This window comes from Symphalangus syndactylus, chromosome 8 (assembly GCF_028878055.3).
Source record: "Symphalangus syndactylus isolate Jambi chromosome 8, NHGRI_mSymSyn1-v2.1_pri, whole genome shotgun sequence".
NCBI lineage: Eukaryota > Metazoa > Chordata > Mammalia > Primates > Hylobatidae > Symphalangus > Symphalangus syndactylus.
The window spans coordinates 47660684-47687245 of NC_072430.2; the positions used below are offsets into that span (position 1 = coordinate 47660684).

The 26562-nt window shown below is 50.4% G+C and overlaps 1 protein-coding gene across 1 annotated transcript in view; it reads right to left on the bottom strand.

Moving 5' to 3' along the window:
• Positions 1–1210: 1210 nt before the first annotated feature.
• Positions 1211–26562, bottom strand: part of GALNT16 (polypeptide N-acetylgalactosaminyltransferase 16) — a 95490-nt gene continuing 70138 nt past the window's right edge. Inside the window, exons 8-17 of the mRNA XM_055289017.2 lie at positions 24378–24465; positions 22755–22839; positions 22324–22427; positions 17125–17251; positions 16295–16387; positions 14134–14217; positions 8415–8556; positions 7597–7722; positions 3452–3591; positions 1211–2343 (exon numbers count right to left, since the gene is read on the bottom strand). Of these exons, the coding sequence (XP_055144992.1) occupies positions 3454–3591; positions 7597–7722; positions 8415–8556; positions 14134–14217; positions 16295–16387; positions 17125–17251; positions 22324–22427; positions 22755–22839; positions 24378–24465 (987 nt within the window). The 3' untranslated portion in view covers positions 1211–2343; positions 3452–3453. The remainder of the gene's footprint in view (positions 2344–3451; positions 3592–7596; positions 7723–8414; positions 8557–14133; positions 14218–16294; positions 16388–17124; positions 17252–22323; positions 22428–22754; positions 22840–24377; positions 24466–26562) is intronic.

Genomic DNA, 26562 nt, shown 5'->3' on the forward strand with positions numbered 1-26562 from the left:
AATGGAGACTGCAGCCAGAGTCTTTTACAGTGACTTGCCTCCTAAGCCCAGACCAAGCTGGACGTTGTAGCCAAGGTGTATTCTCTGCAGCCAGCTAGGACATTGCTCCAGGCTCTTCAGGCCCAGGGGTCAGAAGTTCTGCGTAACTCCAAATCAGCAGCCCTACGGCAAAGTGGGGCTGAGGGCAGAAATGGCTGCGTCCAGGAATGGCTAGTGGTGTGCTGGCCTGCCGACCACAGTTCATATGTATGTTGAAGCAGCGTTTATTTTTACCTGGGTAGGTTCAGCTTCTGATCACAGACATGGTGGGGGTTTTCCATTGGTTTCCATGGGAACATTAGGCAGAGCATCTGCTACCCAATCAAGCAAAGCTGGTCTGGTAAGACTCTTTTCAGAATTATTTTGCTGTTTTTACCCAGGAAGTATGTCCTGCCTGAATTTGTACTACTGCCTTCTTGTGTGGTAGAGCAGGGGAGGGCAGCTCCAAGGGGACAGGGCTGGCTCACAGGGAAGGAGAGAGGGCTGGCTAAAGGCAAGCATGGTGGCAGGGCAATACCTATTTGGAGAAGCAATTTGCTTTCCATTTCTTTCTTTTTTTTTTTTTTTGAGACGGAGTCTTGCTCTGTCCCCCAGGCTGGAGTGCAGTGGTGCGATCTCGGCTCACTGCAAGCTCCGCCTCCCGGATTCAGGCCATTCTCCTGCCTCAGCCTCCCGAGTAGCTGGAACTACAGGCACCCGCCACCGCACCCGGCTAATTTTTTGTATTTTTTTAGTAGAGACGGGGGTTTCACCGTGTTAGCCAGGATGGTCTCGATCTCCTGACCTCGTGATCCGCCCGCCTCAGCCTCCCAAAGTGCTGGGATTACAGGCTTGAGCCACTGCGCCCGGCCTTGCTTTCCATTTCTAAGCCCCAAGTAGGATCCCATAATGAGGCCACAGGAGCCTGGGCTCCACCTGACCTGCGCTGATTCCTGGTTTTGGTCCAAGGCCTGCCCTTGCGGTAGGGCCACCTGTTGGCCCCCACCAGAGCAGTCAGGAGTTCCTGGGGCACCACAGGGCATGGAGGCCGACCAGCAAGCTACCAGGTGCAGGAGAAGGCTAGACCTGAGCATTTTACAGAAAGGAGGCCCTGACTTTCCCCACGAGGCGGGGGAGGGTGTGCTGAAGGGCTAGGCCTGGAGGCAGAAAGGAAGGCGCTGGTGCATGTGGATATGTAAGAAGTGGTTTTATTCCAGATGTGTGTTTCACGAAGACGAGGTCCTCAAGGACAGCTAGTGGCACATGCTTTGGTCAAGAAGAGGAAAAGCAAAAACAGAATAGGGCTGAGTTGCCACAAAGGACCGGCTGATAAGTGCAGAGCCTGATCTGACCACAGCAAAGGAGAGAGAGACCCTCTTGAAGGCCCTCTGGTCAGCAGTCCTCTTACATTCAACAGGAGCAGCCCCTGCTCCCCAGCCCCAAAGGTCCATGCCCGAGTGTGGCCCAGGCCTTCTAGTCCATCCTCTGGGGAGAGGCCTTTGCCCTGGGCCCAGTTCTGTCCTAAGCTGTGGCAGGAGGCTTCCCAGATGAACAGGGGATCTGAGGCTGCACCTGGCTGTGGAAGAAACATCACGACAGAGGACAGGCAAAGCATGGCCCTGGGGGTGAAGGGCCCCGCGCTGGCAAGTCCAGAGGGGTGCGCTTGGGCACGGGAGTGCTGCCGAGAGGACGCTGGTGAGAGTCAGGAGGCGAAACTGCTGGAGAGCCCTCCAGAGCAGGTGCTGCGGACCACAGACACTTGGCTGCCGACCCCAAGGGCCGCGTGGAGGGAGCAGGTGCTGGCAGTTTGAGCACACCAGGGAGGAAGATTGGGGGTGGCAGCTTGGGCAGACAGTGGCTTCAATCCAGAGCAGAGGTTCAGGCCCTTTGGGGATCAGGGACCTCTTTTAGAAGCCATGGACTTTTTCCCCAGGAAAATGCATGTATGCACACACATGCAGTATTTTAGGGACAATTTCAAGAGATTCCTAGACCCTCTGGAATCCATGAACTCTATGGGTATGTGGATCCTTGGCCTATGAAAGACCGGGGGCTCCTGTGGTAGGTATATCTGCCCCAGGCTGGTCTGCTTCGTAGCGGAGACCCCCAGGGTGCTGGTACCAACAGTCATTTGCCCAAGAGCCAGTAGGGTGAGGAAGCAGGGTGTGGGGATAGCAGGAGCAGTTCCAAGACAAGGCCATGGGGTAGATGTGTGGATGTGTTCTCAGCAGCTGTGAAAAAGGAACTGGGAGTTCTCTTCACAAACAGGAGCCACAGCCAGCCTCCCAGCCCAGTGCAATAGCTGACCCTTCAAGAAAATCCCTCCTGTAGTGGGGAGGGGAATAAGAGTGAGGTTGAGCCCTAATGACTTAGGGGCTGTTCATGGTCCACAAAGGAAATTCCCTTCTTTCCAACCACCCATGATGCTGTATTGACAGAGGCAAAAACCTTTGAGAAAGCAGGAGTCAAAAATGGCAAACGAGGCTGGGGCTACTCAGGAATGTGTGTGGCTACCCGTCCTTTCAATGGGTCCTGGAGGCAGGGACAGGGCACTAGCTGTTCATTAATGCCTGAGAGAGAGGTCTCAGCCTGACACATGGCCAAACAGAAGTGGAGTCTGTTTAATAAACTACGCTCGAATCTTCCCCTAAAGATCCCTCTGTAGCCTCTTGCTAAGAATGTGGGCACCCACAGGCACAGGACCGGAGGAGGCAGTGTCAGGCTCAGACCCTGGGGCTGGTAAAGTGTGGAAGGGACTGCATCCTGGGTAAGAGACCTTGTTCTTTTGGTGCTTTGCTGCTCTTCTATCCATGTTCATTTGCAAATTACCCATCCTTTGCTGCCAAGACACCATCCGTCCCCACCCAACCCAGCGCCACCCTGGGCTTGGCATCTCTGACAGGTCACCGGGCTTCTCACCTCCTTCCTGTTCTTTAGCTACCCCTGCAGGCTGCCCCTCTCCCCTTCCCTCTTCCCAGCCTTCAGCCTCTCCATCTACACTGCCCAGTTTCCCCTGGCCCTGCCTGCCTGCACAGCTGGGCCTCATGACCCAAAAGACCCCTGTGTGGGTTTCTGTCCTTGCTCTCTCCAGGCAATGAAGGGAGAGACCACACACTACTGTCCCGGCCCCAAGAAGCGCCAAGGGAGAGGATAAAGGGCCAGGGGCACCTACTCAGTCTCTACCCAGCAACAGTCCAGCACCCTGACCATCTCCTCTCCCGGGGCAAGGCCAGGACAGCACTGAGGGCATCGGGGCGTGCCCGCCTGCGCCCTCCTGGAACAAGCTTTGGAGAACGTGTGTTGTGGTGGGTATTTGCTGATGGTCCTGGCGGAAATGTGAGGAGATGGGAACAGCCCGCTTTGCACTCCCCCACCCTAACCCCCTTCCGGTCCCAAAGTCTCATGCAAAAGGTACAGGAGGCCCCAGGGCTACCGTCATGTGTGTGGCAACAGCTGCCACTGCTGGGCCTGGGCGTCAGCCTGACACTTGCTGGTCACCAGCTGGGCAGGCTTCGTCTCCAGGCAGAGGCCACTGACTGAATGCTGGATGAAAGATCCTTTTCTCCTCCATTTCTAGGAGGAATGGAGATGGGTTAAGAGAGGAAGGAAAAAACAATGATTTAAAAAAAAATATTGTACTTTCATTCCACATGTATGTACACAACCCTTGTATCTACGTAGGACACATCCCCCTCCTCCTTTTTTTTTAGGCATGGTCTTGTTCTTGCAGTGGTGCCACCATAGCTCACTGCAGCCTCGAACTCCTGAGCTCAAGCAATCCTCTCGCCTCAGCCTCTAAGTAGCTAGGACTACACATGCACACCACTAAGCCCAGCTAATTTTTAATTTTTTTGCAGAGACTGGGTCTCGCTATGTTGCCCAGGCTGGTCTAGATAGAACTTCTCACCTCAAGTGATCCACCTGTCGTGGCCTTCCAAAGCACTGGGATTACAGGCATGAGCTACCATGCCCAGTCATGCCCCTCATTTAAATCAGGCTGTGTGTTCCTATGTAAGAGGCTGCCCCCATCCTACCCCTAACACCAGCTTTAAGCGCTGCCCTTCCCAGCGGGGCTGTTGCTTCTGTAGTTTGCAGAAGTTCCTGTCCAGATCAGAGGAGGAGGCAAAGCAGAAGTCCCCTGTGTTTATTCACAATTTAGCTTGGTCGCCACGTGCAAATCTGCATTTCTAGCTTCTATTTAGTTATTGGACCCAGTTTCTTACATGGCATCAGTTGCTGGGGCTGAGGATTTGCCCTCTGCCTTAGAAGGGGTTCTTGTTCTCCAGGTCACCATAGTTCCTGCCTGGTCCCGACTTTTCTCCTGTTGGGGTTTTCCCACCAGCTCCCTGTAGGCACTTGAGCTTGTCAGTCCTGGCCTAGGTAAATCTTTTATTTCTGTAAACATTATTTCTTCTTCCTAAGCTTCTGACCTGTGAGGCAAGTAATCTGCACCCCCTAGTGGGAAGCTGCCTTCTTTGTAGGGATGAAGTCTGGGGCCAGCAGGGTGGTGGGAGACTGGAGGTCTCGCATCACAGAGGCATGCAGGGGCTCCTGGTCAGTGCCTTCACCTCCTGGTGCCTCCCCGACCTCCGGGTTTGACAAGGGGGAGAAGAGTTGCTACTGCAGAACATTATGGAAGTGCCTGGCTGGAGGATGGAGTGTTGCTTGGAACATTTATGAGAAGGGATGAGAGGCAGAGATCCAGGTTTCAAGGCTCAGGGAAGAATAATAGTAAGATAGGTCTATTTTGGGTTTCTCTCCTATTTGCCTCCCATGCAACCACCTCCCCTCTTCCATCTTCTCTCATTCACCGTGTCTTCGATTAGAGGCAGGAGTGCTTGTGACCATGTGGAGGAAGCCCAGAGGGCTCTGAGGGCAGTGGGTGGACAGGGAGCAGCTGGGGGGAGAAAGATGAGCCCACCCAGCTGCAGGGATAGGGCTGGGGCTGCGGGGGGATGTGCACACAGGGTGCAAGGCAGGTGCGGAGCCTGGGCTCCCAGTGGGAATGCAAGGATGTGATGGGTAGGGCTGAGACCCAGCATCTCTGGGCCCACATGGCCCCCGCAGAAAGCCTAAAGGTCAAGGGCCTTTGGATCCCCTCTCCTGTTTCTTCATGCTCTTCTAGTCCTTGAGATTTACCTCACGTAGGCCAAACCTCCAGCAATGCCCAGCTGGAGAGAGTATGGCCATCCTCACCCCAGGGAGTCTCGGTGCTTGGGGCTACCTCAGCATCTAGCCTTCGGTAATATAGTGTCTTACTCTCTTCTTTCTCTTCCACTACAGTGTAAATTCCCTGGGGGTCAAGGACCATGTCCTTTCATCCTTGTGGCCAACATGATCTGTACATTCTCTGGCACAAGGTAGGCACCCAATGACATTTTGTTTGTTTGAGACTGAGTCTCGCTCTGTCGCCCGGGCAGGAGTGCAGTGACATGATCTCGGCTCACTGCAACCTCTGCCTCCTGGGTTGAAGCGATTCTCCTGCCTCAGCCTCCTGAGTAGCTGGGATTACAGACGTGCACCACCACGCCCGGCTAATTTTTGTGTTTTTAGTAGAGACGGGGTTTCACCATTTTGGTCAGGCTGGTCTCGAACTCCTGACCTCATGATCCACCCACCTCAGCCTCCCAAAGTGCTGGGATTATAGGCATGAGCCACTGCACCCGGCCGTCATTTTGTTTTAAGATGAACGAATGACTGAATCACCCAATCATTAGGAAGTGCTCCCCAAATAGCAGGATTCTCACTTCCTGTCAGTGCTATTAGGCACAATCTCAGGGCTTCTTGACTCTCCAGGCCACTCAATTCTGGGCTTGTCTGAGAAACAATGTCACATCACCCACTGTCCCATCTCCACATCTTGGTTCTTGCGGATTCCTTGTGAGGTAAGCAGGGGAGGGAGCCCCTTATTTTGTAAGTGAGGAAACTGAGTGAAGGGAGGGGGAGGGAAGACTGAGCTGGGGCCTGCTGACTCCATCACACCAGGTCTGAGGCACAGGAGCCTCTCGGATACAGGAAACCCAGCTAGCCTTGGAAACAGGACCAGCAGGGGACCAAGAAGGATGGCCCGGATTCCAGAAGGCATTGGCAGTGGGATAGCTGCTCATCCTGTCCTCCTGGGAGAAGAGGGGCACAGGTACCCAGAGTGCCATCGGGAGCCTGGCAGGACTTACAGGGGCAGAATGAATGGGGCCAAGGAGATTCCTACACACCCCGTAGGCTGGGTCAGCACAAAGGGGGAAATGTGTGATTCAGCCCCAGAGGGACAATTGAGTGGAGGCTTTGCTCGGAGATAATTCCCCAGCGGGAGGGGGTGGGCGTGGGCTCAAGGATTTGCCCTCAGAGAGGTGGGTGCTCTAGGGACACTGCACCAGCCCCACTGCAGGGCAGGGCCGAGGGTGGGCTGCATCCCCCCACCATCCAAAAGTGCTTAAAGTTTCCCACAGGTCCAGCAAGTGGGCTAGGCACACAGATCCCTCAGACACACACAGGCTGGAGGGAGAGGATGTGGCTGCTTTCCAGAATGGCACACAAACTGCTGTTTATCCTTTAAAAAATGTGCTGACCCAAGCAAAGAAAAAGGGGGTAGGAGGAAAACCCTGCAGGCCAAATAAGAGACCCAGGCACCCTCCTCACTGCTTGCACCGACTGAGGCAGGCACAGGGAAGGCTTCTGAGGAGGGTGAGCAGGGGAAGAGCTGGAGCAGCCTCTGGGCCTTGGGTCCCAATTCCCTGGGTGGCGAGGGAGCCCTCCAAGACAGGAAGGGAGTAGCACAGAAGGGAGCTGGCTGGCTCTGGAAATGCAGCTTCTGGTTCCACTGTCACTGGCTGCTGTGTACCCTGACCAAGTGACTCCACCTCTCTGTGTATCAGTTTCTTCCTTGACCCTGACCTGTCTCCTAGGATTAGTGGTGACAGTGTGGGTGGGAGTGTCGGATGAATGGAAAAAGCAGTGCTCACGTGAGGCTGGTCATGCCAGCTTGGACATCACTGTGTCTGGAGCTCAGTTTCCCTAGTCTGCCAGCAGTCAAGAAATACTTATTGAACATCTACTACGGGTTAAGACTGTGGGCCTAGAAGTCACTGACCTGGGTTTAAATCCCAGCTCTACCCCTTCTCAGCTGTGTGATCTGACATATATTCTTTAGATTCAGCGAACCTCAGCTTACTCACTTATAAAATGGAGGTAGTACTAGAACCCACGTCACTGGGTGGCTGGGAGGATTAGATGAGATGATCTATTTCAAACTTCTAGCACAGGCTGTCAGTAAAAGCTAACACTTATTTGAACTGTGGTGGTTGTCAGGAGCTAGGGATACAGTGTTAACAAGACAAGTGGTCCCTGCCTTCATGGAGCTCACAGCCTGGCAGGATGGCATTGAACAAATAATTACCCAAAGAAGTATTTCCTCATGGGCAGAATAATTGGCTTGACCTAGATGTAGACTCCCCCTCCCCCAGATCCTCGCTCTGAAGGGCTTATTTGAGTCAACCAGGGGCTCTCCTGCCAAGGTCTGCCACCCTGAGGCATGGTCCCCTGGGGCTGCTGGGCCTCTGTGCCAGAGGCAAGGAGACTCACCTGCTTGCCTTCTCTAGGGTTGCACATCTGCAGTATGACTGGGGATCCGGGGGAGGACATTAAGGTGGAGGTGGCAGCCAGGCACTTCCCCTGCTGCTGGATGAGGTGGTCACTGAACAGCCATGCCTGAAAGGCAGGGAGCAGAAAGGCCAAGTCAAAAATACAGCGATGGGTGGAGAGATGGGTAGATAGGGGATAAAGGAAACACATGGCATATTTTTGTAAGATTTCTACAAATAATTGTAGGAGCTAGGGTGGGTGTATGGGTATTCACTGTATAATTCTGACTATTCTTCTGTATGTTTGAATTTTTTGATAAAATATTGGGGTGGGGGAGCTTAGCTGGAGCTGGCCAGAGGGCAATCGGGGCTGTGCCAAGGGACTGTGGGAGATGAGAGAGAATGACAAGACATGGAACCAGGGCAGCTGAGAGCTGGTCCTCACTGGAGTCTCCATGACCTGCTTTAGTTTCGATGTGGGTGCAATACTCATATGTTGCACCCATGTGTGCACAGGAGTCTTGGACATTGCCTGTCGCATGAGCCGACCCCAGCTGGATCTCAGGAGAGAACTGGGCACTATCTGGGCAGCTCTTCTCCCTCGGCAAGAACAAAGCAGGTGGTGCACACAGGATACCCAAGTGACAGGCTGGAAAGGGGATACAAATGTGTAGGAGCAGGGTCTAGGGGCCCCTGGCAAAGTGGGTTTGTGTAAGATGTAAACAGAGGAGGAGAATGAGTAGGGGGAAATCCCTCACCCCACTCCTGGACAATGCATCCAGCTCTCTCCCACTCCCATTCCTACCCAAGGTCCTTTACCTGGGCGGGCTGGGGGTTCTTGGCAGACCCTCTGCAGATCCCCATTCCAAGCAGGAAGTCACCTGCTGTGTTCTGGCCCTGAGATTCTAAGCAGTTCACCCCCTGCTTAATGATGCCGGGGAGTGCTTCCTTCACAGGGACCCTGAGAGAAAAGGCAGCAGTTAGGCTTGTGCTTTGCCCCCCTCCCCAGGCTTACCTACACCCTCTGCCAGACGTCAGCATCCCATCAGCTCTGGGAGCGTCGAGGTCTCCGTGGGAAGGGGCCTGGGAGCAGCCTGGCCAGTAGGGGGAGGTGAGGAGCAGGAGTGGCCTCTGGGAAGACTGGGCCTCGGCCCCAGGGGTTCCTCCAAGTGGCTCTGGGAGCCTCTGCCCTGGAGGCTGGGCCTGAGACATAGAGGATGGGGGAGCCATGGGGGGAGCTCAGGCTGGAAAAACAGAGCCCCTCAGTCCAGAAAGACGAAAGCCTCAGGAGAGCCTGGGGCCAAAACGTATGCTCAATAATGAATCCCAAAATGACAGGGAAGGGAGCGCTTTGAAGAGGCAAATTAAACACAAATATGAAAATGTGTTTAATCTCAGTAATGATTAAAGAACTACGTATCAGAGTCACCAATGTTTACTTACCATGTATGTACATTTGTACACACACACACACACACACACACACTTAATTTAATGAAAATGCCCAGTGTTGGCAACAGCTGTGAGACTGAATCTTCTCACACCTTCCTGGTGACAGCATAGATTAGCACAGCTTCTCAGGAGGGCAGTGTGCTATTATGTCTCAAAGCCCTTAAAAATGCACACATCTTTGACCAATACTGCCCCCTGTAGGAGCATATCCTACAGAAACAATTATAAATGTTGTAAAAGATATTCATCTCAGAGTGGTTGATTATATTGAAAACACCGGAAATTTCTAGCTATCTAACAACAGGAGCTTGGCTAAATAAATTCAGATTCATCCTTAGGATGGAAAACCCTGTAGCCATTAAAAATGACTTATGGCTGGGCATGGTGGCTCACACCTGTAATCCCAGCACTTTGGAAGGCCAAAGCAGGAGGATCACTTGAGGCCAGGAGTTCAAGACCAACCTGGGCAACACAGAAAGACCCCATTTCTACAAAAATTAAAAAAAAAATTATCCAGGCACAGTGGCACATGCCTATAGTCCCAAGTACTTGGGAGGCTAAGGTTGGAGGATCACTTGAGCCCAGGTGGTTGAGGCTGCAGTGAGCCATAATGCCACCACTGCACCTCAGTCTGGGCTTCAGAGTGAGACCCTGTCTCAAAGTAAATAAATAAAATAAAATTTAAAAAAATGACTTTGTGAAATGATACTTGCTAGTATGGAAAAATGTTCACAGCACACTATTAAGTAAAACAGGCAAGTTTTAAAATATTATATTATTAAAACACTTTATATGCACAGGAAAATATGCTTACACACACACACACACACACACACACACACACTGGCACCTTATGGGTAATAAACCTGAGGAAGCTGCCGGCCCCAGCTGCTGCAGGCTTGCATACCTGAGTTCAGGTGATGTTCGTTCTTGGATTAAGGACTCACCAGGCCTGGGAGTTATAGGGGAGCAGGAGGGATTACAGTGTGTGTGTCTTCTCTGCCTCCTGTTACCTCTGTCGGTGAAAGAATCTGGGCCTGGGGGATTGGGCCATTATAAGATATTTGGCATTCTTTGATGTGGATATCTGCAGGATCTAGACCAAACCAGGTCTTCCTTCCTCAGGGGTGGCTAGAAGCCACAAAGTTCCAGAACTGATCTGCTCACAGGAGGCTCAGAGAGACCCTTTCAATTACTCTCCCACACCCCTGGCAGCAGCCTGTGCCTCTCCAGCCTCCCTTTGGGAGGCTGTGCAACTCTCTAGCAGAGGTGGAAAACTGCTGGCTGCCAAGCTGAATCTGGACCCTGGACATGGTCTGACCTGCATAGCGTGGTGGTTGTTGCTTTTAATTAGTTGGCAATATTGAATGATTTTAAGGTTACATAGAAACCTTCAAATCTGAATCTAGCTTCCCTTGAAAAAATTGGAAGATCAGGCCACAATGAGCTTGCATTCCAGCATGGCACTAATCTACCGTGGTGAGTAGCAGCTGCCCCCTCTGAGTGGGGCTTTTGCATCGCATTTTGCCACAGTCCCCACAACTCTCTATTGTCTTATCCTTACCACTTTGACTTATTGACATCACCTGCCTGACCACTGTAAGAATCTGAGTTTGCAACCCCTGCCATGTGCAAGCATGTTGGAGGGCAGGAGCTCCACACTCTCAGCCTCATCCAGGAGCAATGTGTTACATTTCCCTTCTCTACAGGGACAAGATGGGTACTGAGGCCTCTTTGATAACTGCTCAGGGGGAATACAGCACAAGGAGTTGTTCCAGACTCTGCTACTCCCTTGTTGCTTAGGGTGTTGTGCGAGCTGATCAGCTTTCAGAGGTGAGGTGGATACTGACCAAGAGTGGCAATGCCCAGTGATGGTTCTGGAAGAAACCCTAGGCTTGGGAGCAATCTCAAGATCAGGTGCAGCTCCTAAGCTGTCATCGTGGTAGCAGTCCTGGAGCAGCTGGGATAGCAGTTGTCACCATCCTTCCCCAGCTCCCCAGCAGTGCCAGGCTAAGCTGTCCTGTTTGTCAGCAGCCCTCTAAACTCTGCATCCAATTCCTTCTCTATGAGTCTCTTCTATGTACACAGGCTGCCGTTAGATCCATTCCCCAAGACACTACTTCTTTCTGTTAGAAAACTGGCATACTGGTTTTGTTAGAAGAATGCGTACTGCCATTTGCTTGGAATTAGTGTCATGACCGTGCAATGTCTACTATGCAACTAGCACCCTCACAAACATGGTGTGCTTGTGCAATGCACAGCCTGAACAACTGTCCCTGACAGTCCTAATGCAAGTAATAAATTAGCAGTTGCTGAGGCCAGCTGCAGAGCTCTAACCTGGAGAAGGAGCAGAGCCACGGCAGGCCTAGGAAAGCAAAAGCCTCTTCTTTCAGCCTCCTCAGTATCCCCATTGACTGTTTGCAAGTGTAGGCAACTATTTAGGGACCCCCTGTTTGGAGGAAAGTTGGTATCACTCAGGCCTATGGGTCCCCTTTCTAATCAACAAATTGATCCACTCCTGGCCCCTCATCCTAGGAACTGGGGGTGAGTAATCCAGATAGGAATGAGGTCTGGGGTTTCCATCTTACCAACAAAAAATTATTTTAACTTTCACACAGTGGCAGAACAGACAGAAGAGGATGTCTGCTCCTCATCGACGTAGCTGGTTCATCTACTCTCCTACCTTGTGATCGAGCCAGGTTTCTGATAGTTATGAGACACTTCTTCCCCTTGGTCCTTGGGGGTGTCATCAGACCCTGTGGCAGGGCACTGAGGTTGGAGAGGAAGGACATTCCCAGGCCTCCCCCACTCTTCCCACAGGCTGCCCAGCTCCTGCCCTAGGGCTGGAACTAGTGGGCTTCACCCAAATGTTGTATGAACGCTGACACAGCGTGAAGAAGTGACTGCTCTTTTTTCTTCAGGGTCTCAGAAACGATGCATCTGAATGAACACTGTCCCCTAGAAGTGCCCACTTCAGGAAGTTGCATTTTCATAAATTAATGTTCTTCCCATCACAGCTAGTGTCCAGGGAGCTGGGGTTATCTAGGCCACTGACTTTCTTCCAATGACACTGCCGTTGCTCACATTGTTCTGGAACTTCTTGGAAATTGCTCCTAGAGTCAGTTTAATCTTGTTCATTTAGAGTCATGCTGTATTTGGGACCTGGGATTATAATTATCTGGGTTAATCATCTCTAGCTTATTCACTGCACTTGGCTACAACTTAATGGTGGCTGTTGGCCAAAAATCAAACCTGTCCTCAAAGTACAAAGATTTGCCTCTTTCAAGGACATGCAAGCTCTGAGGGGTGGAGTGTTCCAGAAAGCCATGGCAGCATCCTTGAGAGAAAGCTGGCAGTGGTGGGAAACGTGTTCCCCAAGGTGACAGCTATAGAGAGAGCATGCAGCTTTTAGACATGATTGAGGCATACAGACTGTGCAATTTATTCCATTAAAAATATTTACTGAGTGCCCATCTTATGACAGGCACTGTTCCAGGTGCTGGAGATAAAGCAGTGAACAAACAGATCAAAGCCTCCACCCTCATGGAACTTAACAGGCAAGTTCAGGGAGATACAACAAAATTAATTGGCCAGATAATGCCGATGATAATAACGGCTACAAGGAACATGGAGGAGCCGATGCTGGGGAGGGAGGTGGAGCTGCAAACTCAGAGTGTTCAGGGAAAGTCTCCCTGGGAAGGGGACGTTTGAGTCAAGGCCTGAGGAAGGTGAGGAAATGAACCACGTGGATGTAACCCAGATACTGAAAAGGCCATCGTAGCTTATTGCCCACAGTCCTGTGAGAACGCACACATATTCCTAGGTAACTACAGCCCGAGTGCACACATCATTTGCATTTTGTTTTCTCATTTGCCAGAGCAAACATTTCTCTGTGTTTTCTTCACAGTTTCTATGATTATAATATTAATGGGTGCATAATATTTGTTTAGATCTATGTATGGTGATTCACTGAAGCCAGCCCCTATTGTTGATTCTCTCTTCTTTTTCTTTTCTTTTCCTCTCCCTCTCTTCCTTCTTTCTTTCCTTCCTTCCTTCCTCCCTTCCTCCCTTCCTTCCTTCCTTCCACCTTCCCTCCCTCCGTCCCCTCACCTCCCCTCACCTTCCCTCTTCCTCACTCTGACACTTAGGCTGGAGTGTAGTGGCATAACCAGGGCTCACTGCAGCCCCTACCTTTTGGGCTCAAGTGATCCTCCCACTCACAGGTGTGTGCCACCAAGCCCAGCTAATTTTTTGATTTTTAGTAGAGACAAGGTCTCATTATGTTGCCCAGGCTGGTCTCAAACTCTTGGACTCAAGTAATCTCCTGCCTTGGCCTCCCAAAGTGCTGGAATTACAGGCATAAGCCACTGTGCCTGGCGGTTTCTCATTTTTTCACCGCAGCTGTGGATCTACAGGTCAACAGCTTCTGTTTTGGTTGCTTTATTTGCTTAGGATAAACTCACAGAAGGGAGAGAACAGGGCTAAAGGGGACGAATGTCTCTGCAGCCTTTGCTATGTAATGCAGTGTTGTTTCCTAAGGGGATAACTTCCATTTCTAGATCTGAGACCATTAAAAATTCGGTTCCCGGCCGGGCGCGGTGGCTCATGCCTGTAATCCCAGCACTTTGGGAGGCCGAGGCGGGCAGATCACGAGGTCAGGAGATCGAGACCATCCTGGCTAACACAGTGAAACCCCGTCTCTACTAAAAATACAAAAAATTAGCCGGGCGTGGTGGTGGGCGCCTGTAGTCCCAGCTGCTCGGGAGGCTGAGGCAGGAGAATGGCGTGAACCCGGGAGGTGGAGCTTGCAGTGAGCCGAGATTGCGCCACTGCACTCCAGCCTGGGCGACAGAGCGAGACTCCGTCTCAAAAAAAAAAAAAAATTCGGTTCCCACCACACCTAATTTATAACTCCTAGTAATGCCCTCTCAGTTCCCCCAGAACCTTCACAAGAAGATAAAACCCGGCAGCTAGAAAGCCAGATCACCGGTGTTGAGGAGATCTAAGGGTGGGGTGGGACCCAAGCCGCTGGCCCCAACCACCCCCTACCCGCCTGGGGGATGCACAAGATGAGGGCTGCACTCACGTGAGCTCTGGGTAGACGTTCTCCAGGTACCAGCGGAAGGACTTGCAGTTCATCTTCTTCCTCTGCTCTATCCGTGTAGCCACGCTGTAGGAGGAGGCAGGGCTCGGGCTTTGGCCTGCTAGTGTGGAAGGCAGCCCAAGGGAGGACGCCAGAGGCCGTCCCCCAGCCCCATCTATCTCAGGCAGGCAAGGACCAGGAGACTTCCAGCCTGCTATGTCCAGCCCTGGCCACTTGTCTGACGTCATTCTCTGACCTGCAGGCTCAAGGCAGGTCTCCTGGCTATTCCTCACTCATCAAATTTCTGCCTGGAGCTCGCCTTTCAGGGTGAGCACAGACCATACGGGACCATGCCTTTCTCTCGGCTTCTCACTCCTTAAGACCTCAGTTAGCAGACCATGAACTGGTCTTTATCTTTGCAGAATTAATGAGAAGTACAGGAGGAAGGTCCAACAGCAGGAAGAGCAAGCTTTAAACATCTTTCAGGTGTGTTGGCAAATAAAACCATTAGATGTGTCCTTGGGACACCGCCATCCTCACCTTCCTCAGGTACACCCACCACAATGGCCACTGGTTGATGGCCCTCGTCACCAGCTATCTGAGCCTCAGTTTCCTCTACATTCAACTGGGGACACTACCACTCATCTCAGAAGGCTTTTGTGAGAATCAAGTGAATTAAGGGGACATGAAGCATTTAGCACAGGGCAGGTGCTAAGTAAATGTTAGTTCCTCATTACAAGAAATATTTAGTGACGTAACTTATTTTTTCAAAAAAAGGGAGATAGATATGAATAAATAGGGAGAAGATTCATTGATTATCATTAATAGTGTTTTCAAACTTTTCTGACCACAAGCTTAAGTAGGAGATAACTATCTTACATTGTAATCTAATACGCCCCGTGTACAGTCAGCCCTCAGTATCTGTGGGTTCTGCATCCATGGATTCAACCAACCTTGGATCAAAAATACTCAGGAAAAAATTTCAGGCCAGGTGCAGTGGCTCATGCCTGTAATCTCAGTACTTTGGGAGGCCAAGATATGCAGATTGCTTGAGATCAGGGGTTTGAGACCAGCCTGGCCAACATGGTGAAACCCCATCTCTATTAAAAACACAAAAAATCAGCTGGGCATGGTGGCGCGTGCCTGTAATCCCAGCTACTTTAGAGGATGAGGCAGGAGAATCGCTTGAACCCAGGAGGTGGAGGTTGCAGTGAGCCTAGATTGTGCCACTGCACTCCAGCCTGGGTGACAGAATGAGACTCCATCTAAAAAAAAATAATAATAAAAAATAAAAAATTCCACAGGGTTCCAAAGCCAAACTTGAATTCGCCACGCATCGAATACCACATTGAATCCATGCAAATGAAGTGAAGTGTAGGCATTGTATTAGGTATTATAAGTAATCTAGAGATGATTTAAAATATTCAGGAGGTTGTGCAGAGGGTATGCAGATACCACACTCTTTTATATCAGGGACCTGAGCATCTGTGTGGATGCTGGTATCCATGGGGGGTCCTGGAACAAATCCCCTGCAGATGCAGAGGGGCGACTGTACATGTGTAGGTACATGCATGCACACACATACACCCACAACTGAAATAAGAGTTTCAGAAGGACAATACTAACCCTTAGCTGCAATCAACTCTTATTTTCTATCCTGCTCTGCACTAATCTAATCTATAGTGTTCTACTTCTCTCTCTCTCTTTTTAAATGCTGGTCACGACCCACTAAATTGATTTCACAACCCATCTGCATTTTGAAAATGCTTAACTAGACCAGAGTCCTAACAGTCCGTGACAGGAAAATAGGCTAACAGATCTCAGTTTTGAACAGGGAGTGGAGGCAGAACCCCAACTGCTTTCTGCAAGCAGCCCCTTCCTAAGCAGCTCCACAGATGCCTGTTCTCCTGCAGGCAGCTGTGGACAGGCAGCTCTTTTTCATAAGTGAGCCTTCTCTCCCCATGAGATTTCATGCTCCTCAAAGCCTAAGGTCTTATCTCTGTGGTTGCATTCCCTCCCAGGACCCAAAGAAGCCCATTAGAGTGGGAGCTCAGTGGCTGGGGAGGTGGTGGGTGGTTCCCTGGCTTACACACCACTTCGTATTTTGCTGGGGTTGTGCTAATGTGGGTAGAGGGAGTCAGACAGTGGAGCTGGAGAGGCCCACCTGCCGAAGGCCTTCCCGATGGCTGAGGGCCGGGCCTCATAGTAGTATTGCTTGTATTCATCCATCCACACTTCTGCAGTGCGCTTGGTATTCCTAAAAGGAGAGGAAAGAGCAAAATAAGGTCACCAGGGAAGCAACAGGGTTAGCGGTCAGGATCAAGATTAATTGATCCACGAATACAGGATGACGAGAATCTCAGGAGCAAGGTGATACTTGGATGGTATAGATTAGCACAATCCTTTTGGAAGACAGTCTGTCAATACCCATCGACTTTGTAGGTATGCAGCTAGACTTGGGCAGCTGCTGCTCCAAACCCTGTACAAATAAGCATGAGCTCAACAAGGTGAAGAACCATCCACATGTACGAGGGTGCTCATGACAAGTCCCTCATCCTCCCCTGCCAACCTCCTCAGGAGAGCAGACCATGGAGTGGTCTTCTAGGACATTACCCACTCTCCCTTGAGACTAGTGCACCCTGTAGCTGGGGATAGGGATGGACAGATGGTTGATCAAGTCAGGGTTGGGACACTGGCATCCATGACCAGCACTTGGGGCTCCATGAGTGGAGAGCATGGCTTAGTTGGGGATTTGGCCAATTTTCCGAGACTCATATGGACAAAGGAAGTCAAGGCAAGAGAGACCTGGTGGCAACTCCCTCCACCCCTGAAGGTACCTGCAATCCCAGGATGTTACCAGAGGGGGCAAATGGGGAAACTGAGGCCCAGGAAGTGAGGTGGCTGCCCACAGTCACATAGTGATAACTGGCAAGGCTGGGGGCTTGGGCCTTGGTGTCCTGCTCTGAGTCCTGTGCTCCTTCCTTGGTGACCTACCTGATGTAGGTGAGGGCATTACCCTCAGGGAAGTTGTAGGGGTGCCGTTTCCTGAAGACATGGCCCACCCGGCTGCAGGGGACGATCTCCAGACTGCCACCACACATCCACACCCTGAAGGAGAGTTCTGCAGGAAATGGTAGCCGTCAGGAGGAGGAAGGGGTTCCTTGGCAAATGAGGGTGAGAAGGGGCTGTCTTCCCTTCCCTTTGGTGTCTCACTGGAGGTACATGTTGGGGTCGGGGCTCCTGGGCCTGCTCAAATGGAGTGCTCCCACTCCTTGCACATGTTCCTGACTGCCCACTCTACGTGTGCACATGCACACGCACACACACACATACACATGATCCCTGTGGCCCATTCCAGGAAGAGCAGTGGAAAAAGCTTGAAGGAGCACCAAGAACATAAGTAGGAGGAAAACAACCAAACAGCAGCATCATTTCCAGGCTCTGAATGGAAAGCCCCAGCCAGACATGAGCTAAGGAAAAACACATCTGCTCATCAGCCAGCTCTGTGCACCTGCGAGGTCGGAAAACCAGCCACCAACCAAACCACAGGCTGCTCCAGCTGGCACCTCTTGGGCTGGCCCCAACCTCCCTCTTGACCCAGTTGGTCTCCTTGTTCAGGCTGTCACTGGCCCTCTTGAGCCATGCCTCCTTTTGACAGCGGTGGTGGCGCTGAACCAGCTTTTGTGGATGACTGTGGTCCCCAGTGGTGTCGGGAGAGCAGTGGCCATCCTGCTGCCCAGAAGGGGACTTCAAAAGTTACCACTCTGATCTCCACTCACCAGTTGCCATTTATGGTAAGGATCCACCTTGACAGCTGGCTGAATCTCACATAATCTCTTTTGATTTCCTACTTTCCTTCATATTAACCCCGTAGTCTCTTCCCACTCCTCAGCTGGCTCTAAGGACACTCATGATCTCCAACCAGGTCTGGGGGCTCTCACCTGGCGTAGCTGGTCAGGACCCTCCCAGTAACTAGCAAAGGGCAGAGTGGAGGAAGCAGGACTAAAGCCCACCTCTGGCCAGCCTGTGTGCACCAAGTGATGTCCAGATATGGTTCAGGGCCAGGACTGGACACTTGGCCTACCTGGACCCACATGTAAGGATGGCTGTATCAATGGGCTTCCCTAGGTCTGCCTATAAACTGCCAGGCATCCGTCCCTTCTCTTGGTCAGAGCTCTGTGTTTGGCCTCAGCAACTAAGGTTTAGAACCGGGGACAGTCCTGGGGGGGCAGAAGATCTGCATTCTGGTTCCATTTCTGCCATCCCAACTTTGTTATGCTAGTTAAGTCACTTCATCCCACTCAGCCCTAATGTCTATAATATTATTAACTATTGTTATTATTATCAACAATGGCCATAGCAATAGCAGTAACCATCTATTTACTGAGTACTTACTACACACCATGCTCTTTCTATCCAATATCTAATTCTCACTGCAACCATGTGAAGTCAGGATTATTACCCTTATTTTTTTTAACGAGGACTTTGAAGCTTAAAGATGTTAACCTCTCCAAGGTCACTCAAATATTCAGTTGCAGAAATGCAGCATCAAGTTCACATTGTGTCCAGCAAGCCACTCTGTCAGATTCTTTAGTTCACTCAGCAAATTTTCATTATATGTCAGACATTGCTCTAGATTCCCTTGTACTCTAGCAGGGAAGTGAGGAGACGGGAACTCCATAAAATAAGGAGCAAAAAAATACAAGTAAACAAGAAAATGCATAAAAATGTAGCATATCAGCCAGGTGCAGTGGTTCACGCCTGTGATCTTAGGACTTTGGGAGGCTGAAGGTGGTGGATTGCCTGAGCTCAGGAGTTCGAGACCAGCCTGGGCCACATGGTGAAACCCCGTCTCTACTAAAATACAAAAGAAATTATCCGGGTGTGGTGGCATGCACCTGTAGTCCCAGCTACTTGGAAGGCTGAGGCAGGAGAATTGTTTGAACCCAGGAGGCAGAGGTTTCAGTGAGCCAAGATCATGCCACTGCACTCCATCCTGGGTGACAGAGGGAGATTCCGTCTCTAAAAATAAGTAAGTAAATAAATAAATAAATAAATAAATAAATAAAATGAAAAAAATAAAAAATAAAATAAATAGAGCATATCAGATGGTAGTTAGGGCCATGGAGAAAAATGAACCAGGCTGGGAGCTGAAGAGGGCCAGTGGATAGTGGTGGGGGAGGACTATGACTGCATTTTAAATTAGGCTGATAAGGGGAGTTGTCACTGTAAAAGGGACACTTGAGCCAAGACCTGAAACAGGTGAGGGAGCAAGTCCTGTGGCTAGCAGGAGAAGAGCATTCCAGGCAGAGGAGCCAGCAAGGGCAGGTCCCTAGAGGCAACAGCACAGCTGGCAAGTTCAAAGAGGCCATGCTAGCCCGGGGCGGTGGCTCACGCCTGCAACCCCAGCACTTTGGGTGGCTGAGGCAGGCGGATCACCTGAAAGTTCAGGAGTTCGAGACCAGCCTGGCCAACATGGTGAAACCCCGTCTCTACTAAAAATACAAAAATTAGCCGGGCCTGGTGGTGTGTGCCTGTAATCCCAGCTACTCAGGAGGCTGAGGCAGGAGAATCGCTTGAACCCAGGAGGCAGAGAGTGCAATGAGCTGACATTGTGCCACTGCCCTCCAGCCTGGGCAATAAGAGCAAGACTCTGTCTAAAAAAAAAAAAAGGAGGCAGTGCAGCCCACACGGAGTGAGGCAGGGTGGGAGAAGTGGGAAGTGAGGGCAGGTGTGTGGCTGCAGGGCTTGCAGGGAAAGGCAGATACCTTGTAGCCAGTAAGGAGTTTGGGTTTTCCTCTGAATGACATGAGAACTCTTGCAAGGTTTTGAGCACAGGAGCAACATAATCTATGTTTTAAAAGGATCCCCAACACATCTTTGTTGGGGATCCTAACTTTGCACATCTGCCAGCCCCACTCAAGGTGGCCTCTGGGCTCCCGAGTTTGGAATTCTTTGGGGACAAAAGAACACGTCTTGGTTTGGAAATCTCCCTTCCTTCAATAAAGGAATAAAAGGAAAGGCTCAAACCCACCAGCGACAGGAGTCTCACAGCTCAAAACTGGTCCCAGCGGCTGAACATCTGAGCACTGCAGCTAGCCTAGACATTTCTTTGAATTTCTTCTAAGAAACAAAACCCTTGCCAGAACCACTCTGTGGTTCACCTTTCAAGTTCTCCAACCACGGAGCCCTTGCCTCAGGCAGAGTTTGAAGTGAGCTATTTGATCATTCACTTGTTTCTCTGTCTCTAGCCTCAAAAAAAAGAAAAAAAAAAAAGAAAAAGAAAAAATGGCCTTTGGAGGCAGAGCAAGGAGACTGTGAGTTTCCCAGCTTTCCAAGTCTTCACAGGAAACTGGCTTTGCCAAAGCCCTTCAGGCCGAGATTGAAGACACAAAGCAGGTCACTTGGACCCAAAACACATGAAAGGGGTCAGAATGGAGGGGTCACTGCACCCCAGTTCCCAGAATTTACTCCTCCGAACCCTGCCTGGAAACAGCCTCCAAAAGCAAGCTACAAAGCTGGGGGAGTCCCACGCCCATTCCCACTCCAGCTGGTTTTAAGTGGGGATCAGGCCTGTTGCAAGCCCCCTCACTGCTATTTTCCTGATCAGGGAGAAAGAGTTAAAGAATCCCTGCTCCTAACGTCTCAGAGATATAGACTGTGCCTTTGCCAACGTCCCACAACACATAAGTGGCTCTGGTAAAGGAGCTGCATATGCCCATTAGATGTGGAGTTTCCGGACTGAAATCTGGAAGGCAGCAACTACCTCAGTCTTTCTACCTGTCAAATGGGTGAGATACCACCAGCCTTAGTTATTGCACAGAACACCTGGTCAGGAAGAAGAAGGAAGCAGTGGGAGAGGGCTCTGTGAAGGACTGGGTCCACCAAGAGGGCAAGAACAGGCCACCAAGGACCTGTCCCTGCTCCTGCTCCCAGAATGATGTTCCCCACCGCCCCCGTCTCCACATCGCTGTTTGTGAGACTGCCCCTGGGGGCTGCACTGCTGGGTTCCCTTCCTCAGGCAGACAGGGAGGCACCAGCAGGAGATGACGGGGTGGGGGTAGAGTGAGGGTGAGTGTTTAGCCCTGACACTCTCTGCCTGGTGCCATGGGCTGGCTGCATGTGCCCCAAGACCACAGCTCCATCATGGGGTGCTCCCTCACCCTATCTTTCAGACCTTGGGGTGGTTACAGCTCCCAGAAGTCACAGCCCTGCCCAGTACTGCACTGTCCCTGCGGTTCCCTCTATCCTGCCCGCACCATGTAAATAAGCCCTTTAATAAACACTCAAGTCGGTTGCGCCTTCCATATTCTGCCAGGACCCTAACTGATGCTCACCCTTTATCTAACCTCCATCTCACATGCAACCCTGTTTTGCAAATGAAGAAACTGAGGTCCAAAGAGTTGACTGGCTTGCCAGCCCACACATACTGGAGTCCAGAGTTTGGGCTCCGATCCCACTTGGTAACCCTTCCCTGGTACTCTGTGGCCCCAACACCGTGAGCTGAGAAGCAAATGTGTGAGGGTCCAGCCCCCTCCAGCTCCCTACTGGAACACTTTGCCCCCACCTCTGTCTCCTTCGCTGCTGCTTCAGGGCAGGGAGGGGCAGCTTCCTGTGTTTCTGAGTCTAGAGACTGCCTAATGACAGTGGCCACCAGCACTGTGACCTGCCTTTAACTCATCACCTCATTTAGTACTCATAACAACCTCTTGAGGAAACTCAGACTTTAAAGGGCTTTAACTTGCCCAGGGCCAAACAGCATGCAGGTGGTAGGGCCAGGGTTTGCACCCAGGTCATCTGACTCCATTACTTAGCATCTCACCACCACCCTCTACCACACACCTCCCAGCCTTGCTGGTAGGGAAGCAGCCACGTGTGTAAGCTGTGGTCTGTGATACAGTTGTGTGTTCTTCCACACACATGTCCAGCCATGTGACCACGGGCTCCCCCTGAATAGAACCTCTTTGTTTACTAGCTGTGTGGCTCTGGACAAATTGCTTAACTTCTCTGTGCCTTGGGTTTTAAAATCAGTAAAATGGAGATCATGATACTTACCTCGGAGGGTGCTTGAGAGAATTAAATGACCTCATGTGTGTAAAGTCCTTAGAGCAGGTCCTCACACATAGAAAGTGCTCTGTCAGGGTTAACTATGGTTATTACTGCTGCTTTTATTTTCACTATTTCCCAACTCACCAAAATTCTCTCCCCCCCAGATGTCCATCTGGGCATCATACTTTCCCAAGTGGTTAAACCAGGACTTGTCAATCACGAAGATTCCTCCAGCTATGACAGGTGTCCTGGGAGCAAGGAGAGGGAAGAGGCAACACATGAGCTGGAGAAGCAAGGAGGCCCTTTAGATGGTCCCAGGACCCAAGACCGTCTGCCTCTAGATCCCTCCCTGCAGAATCACTGGGGCAGGATGTCTGGCTAGCTCCCTGGCCCCCCACATCTGTTCCTGTGGCCTCTGTCCGCCCTGTCCCTGCAGACAGGGTCCGAGGGCCCAGAACAGAGTCAGCACTTAGTGCACCTCAGGAGCCCAAGCGACCGATACAGCCTCCCAAGAGCCTCCCAGGCCCCTGACCCAGGGAAGGAAGGGGTCCCCCAGAGCCCACCGCAACCCTGACCTTATGGGCCTGGTGGGGTCTGTCCGGGTCATCTTCTGCTCAAGAGGGATCTGCTCCCACTTGAAATGCAGGCTCCAGTCGAACCCTAAGGGACACAGCAAGGTGAGGACAGAGCTCAGGGCAGAGCTGTGGGCTGCTGAGCCCCTTCACTCCACCACCCCTCGGAGTCTCCCCTGATCAGAGTCCTGGGCTCTTCGTGCAGCCCCTCCTTCATTCGGAATAAGCCAAGCCCCTCCTCTCAGGGAGTGTACCATCTACTGGGTAAGACAGAAACTACAAAGATAAATAAATCAATGGAGGCTATGTCAGCTGGGGATGAAAGTACTAAAAAAAAAAAAAAAAAAAAGAAAAGAAAACAAAGGAGGAGTGCCCATACTATTAATATTTTAGTTAGAATAGTCAGGAAAGGCTCTCTGGTGACTTTGGAGTAGAGACCTGAATGAAGGATACATCCATGCAAATACCTGGAGAAAGGGAATTCCAGGCAGGGGCAGCTGCCAGTGCCAAAGCCCTGAGGTGATTTCCCAAAGGGGAAATGCCTGGCTCCCTTCAGAATCCCATTCAGACTCACGATCTAACTAATGGCTGGGTCCATATACTGGGAGTCCAGATCCCAAACGGGAAATCCACTGTGCCCGCTAGCTTCCAGCAACAGATTCTGTAGAGCAGCACAGTTCCATAGAACTCTCTGCAATGATGAAATGTTCTGTATCTGCATTGTTGAATATGGTAGCCACTGACTTCATGTGGCTACTGAGCCTTGAAATGTGGCTAGTACAGTTAAGGAACTGCCTTTTAAGTTTTATTTAATTTGAATTAATGCAAGTTTAAGTAACCAAAGGTGACTATTATCTACTGTACTGAACAGCCCGGCGCAGTCCAAAAGAAATGTAATGCGAGCCACAAATGTAAGCCAAATATGTAATTCAAAATGTTCTAGTAATCACATCAGAAAAAGAATATATGAAATTAATTTGGATGAAATATTTTTAATGTAATATATCAAAAATATTGTCATTTCAACGTGTAATCAATATAAAAAATTACTAATGAGGTAGCTTACATTCTTTCACACTAAGTCTGGGTAACCTGTGGGTTTTCTATGCCTATAGCACTCTTAATTCCAACTAGTCACTTTTCAAGACTAGTCATATTTCAAGAGCTCAATAGCCAAATGTGGCTGATAGTTGCCATACACAACACAGGTCTTGACCATCTCTGGGGCACACGTGTTAGGAAGTCATGTAAGGCCGAGGGCTCCCCACTCCCCATCCTCAAGACAGCTGTCACATCATGGCCTTCTGCTGGGACTTGTGGCCATGATCCCTAGGCTGGCAGCATTTGGGAAGAAAGTGTCAATATTTGGAGGGAGGGAAAGATGAGAGACTAGTCTGGCTCTGCTGCTGGTTGTATCAGAAGCCTGCAACTGCCAGCTCTGCTCCTTTGTCCCCAGTCCGAGGGCTGCACCCAATCCCTCTTCATTTTCTCTTTGGAGGTGGTGGAAGGGGTGTTCATGAGGCTCTCTGGCACAGCTGGAAAGAGCAGCAAGCAAGGTTTTTTGCCTGCCTAGCCTCATGTACCTCCTTTCATGTCTACAGCCCCACCCCTAGGAGCAGAACTCACCTCCACGAAGGTCAGCAGATGCTGCAAGGTAGGCAAAATTATCCAGACTGATGACATCAATGATGGGACTCACCACGCGGGTGTGGTCCTAGGAGAGAGATGCGAGATGGCGTGAGGCCTGGGACTTCTCTGCAGAAAAAAGGCCTAGCTGCCTGCTCTGGGTAGAAGGTCTCTCTGAGACATGGGGCACTCAGCACTTCCTGCAGGGTGTGCCCAGGGCCGCCCCTCAACCCTGGCAGGCTCCTGGCAGCTGTCCTGCATCACCACACCCAAGCTCCTGGATGTTCCTATTTGACTCGCATGTACTCTCCAAGCCTCTTCCTCACACATCATTTTGAGCCCTGCTAGAATCTCACCTACTCCATGAAGCCTTCCCTGACTGCTGCAGGCTGAAGGATTTTTTCCTCTTTTAAGCTACTCTTACAATGACAGCCTAGATGATTCCTGGGACAGTGACTCATTGTGCTGCCTGAAGTGGCTCTTCTATTTCTGGTCTGAACTGTTGTTTTATTAATATGATTTACCTTTGTATTATAGTTGTTTTGAGTCTTCCCAATGGGACTACTAGCAGCTGGAGGGCAGGGGCTCCGAGGTCCCCATGTAATCTGGGTGCTATCCCTCTCATACCACATCCACTGTTACAAGGTCAGACTCACCACTCCCCGCATCACCTCCCAGAACACAAATCCAAATCCAAAACCTTGATGAATAATGTTGATTTTGCTGGCCTCTTTTTTTGGGTGGTAGATTATGTCATATGCCACGTGAAAAACTTCATCACCCTTCATGAGCCTTCTCATCTTTCGCCCTCCATGGGGGACATGGAACAGAGCCTCTTCTTTCTTCTCTTTCCCCACTCTGCTTTCACCTCCCCAAATCCTCTTGTCTGGAACTTGGAATCCAGCTCTGCCCCTCAGTTCCCATCCTAGATCAGGATAACAGAAGCCTGGGATGGGGCTGATCAGTGGAGACCTTTGATGGTTTTTCAGTGCTCTGTGGAGGGCCTCACCTCATCCTTTTTATAGACTTTTTTTGTGCTGAGATATAAAATCACAGGTTTAAAGTACACAATTGATGATTTTTAGTATATTCACAAGATTGTACAACCATCACCACTATCTTGTTCCAGAACATTTCACCACCCTGACAAGAAACCCAACCTACTTTCTGTTTCTATAGATTTGCTTATTCTGAACATTTCCTATGAATGGAATCATATAATGTATGGCTTTTCATGACTGGCTTTCACTTCACATAGGTTTTCAAAGTTCATCCATGTTGTAGCATGTATCAGTTCTTCATTTTTTTAATGTCTTGATAATTCTGTTGTATGGATACACCACATTTTATTTACCCATTTGTCAGTTGATAGGCATTTGGATTTTTTCTACCTTTTGGTTATTCTGAATAGTGCTGCTCTGAAGTTACTGTGTGAACATATGTTTTCATTTCTCTTGGGTATACACCTAGCAGCTCCACTGCTGGGTCATATGGTAACTAACTTATGTTCAAACTTTCGCAGAACTGCCAGACTGCCTTCCAAAGTGGCTGCCCTACTTTACATTCCTGCCAGCAATATATGAAGGCTCCTGATATGGTTTGGGTATTTATCCCACCCAAATCCCATGTTGAAATGTAATCCCCAAGGTTGGAGATGGGGCCTAGTTGGGGGTGTTTGGGTCATGGGGGTGGATCGTTCATGGCTTGGTGTTGTCTTTGTGATAGTGAATGACTTCTCATGAGATCTGGTTAGTTTAGAAGTATGTAGTACCTCCACCCAACTCTCTCTTGCCCCCACTCTTGCCATGTGAGGTACCTACTCCCCCTTCACTTTCTGCCATGAATAAAGCTCCCCGAGCCCTCCTCAGAAGCCAAGCATATGCCAGTGCCATGCTTGTACAAGGTGAGCCAATTAAACCTCTTTTCTTTGTAAGTTATCCAGTCTCAGATATTTCCTTATAGCAATGCAAGAATGGCCTGATACAGCTCCTCTTTCTCCAAGTCCTTGCCAGCACTTGTTATTGTCCATCTTTTGGATTATAGCCAGCCTGGTCGTGTGAAGTGGCATCTCATTATGGTTTTGAGTTTCATTTCCCTAATGACTAATGATGCTGAGCATCTTTTCCTAGGCTTATTGGCCATTTCTATATCTTCCTTGAAAAAATGTCTACTCAAATCCTTTGCC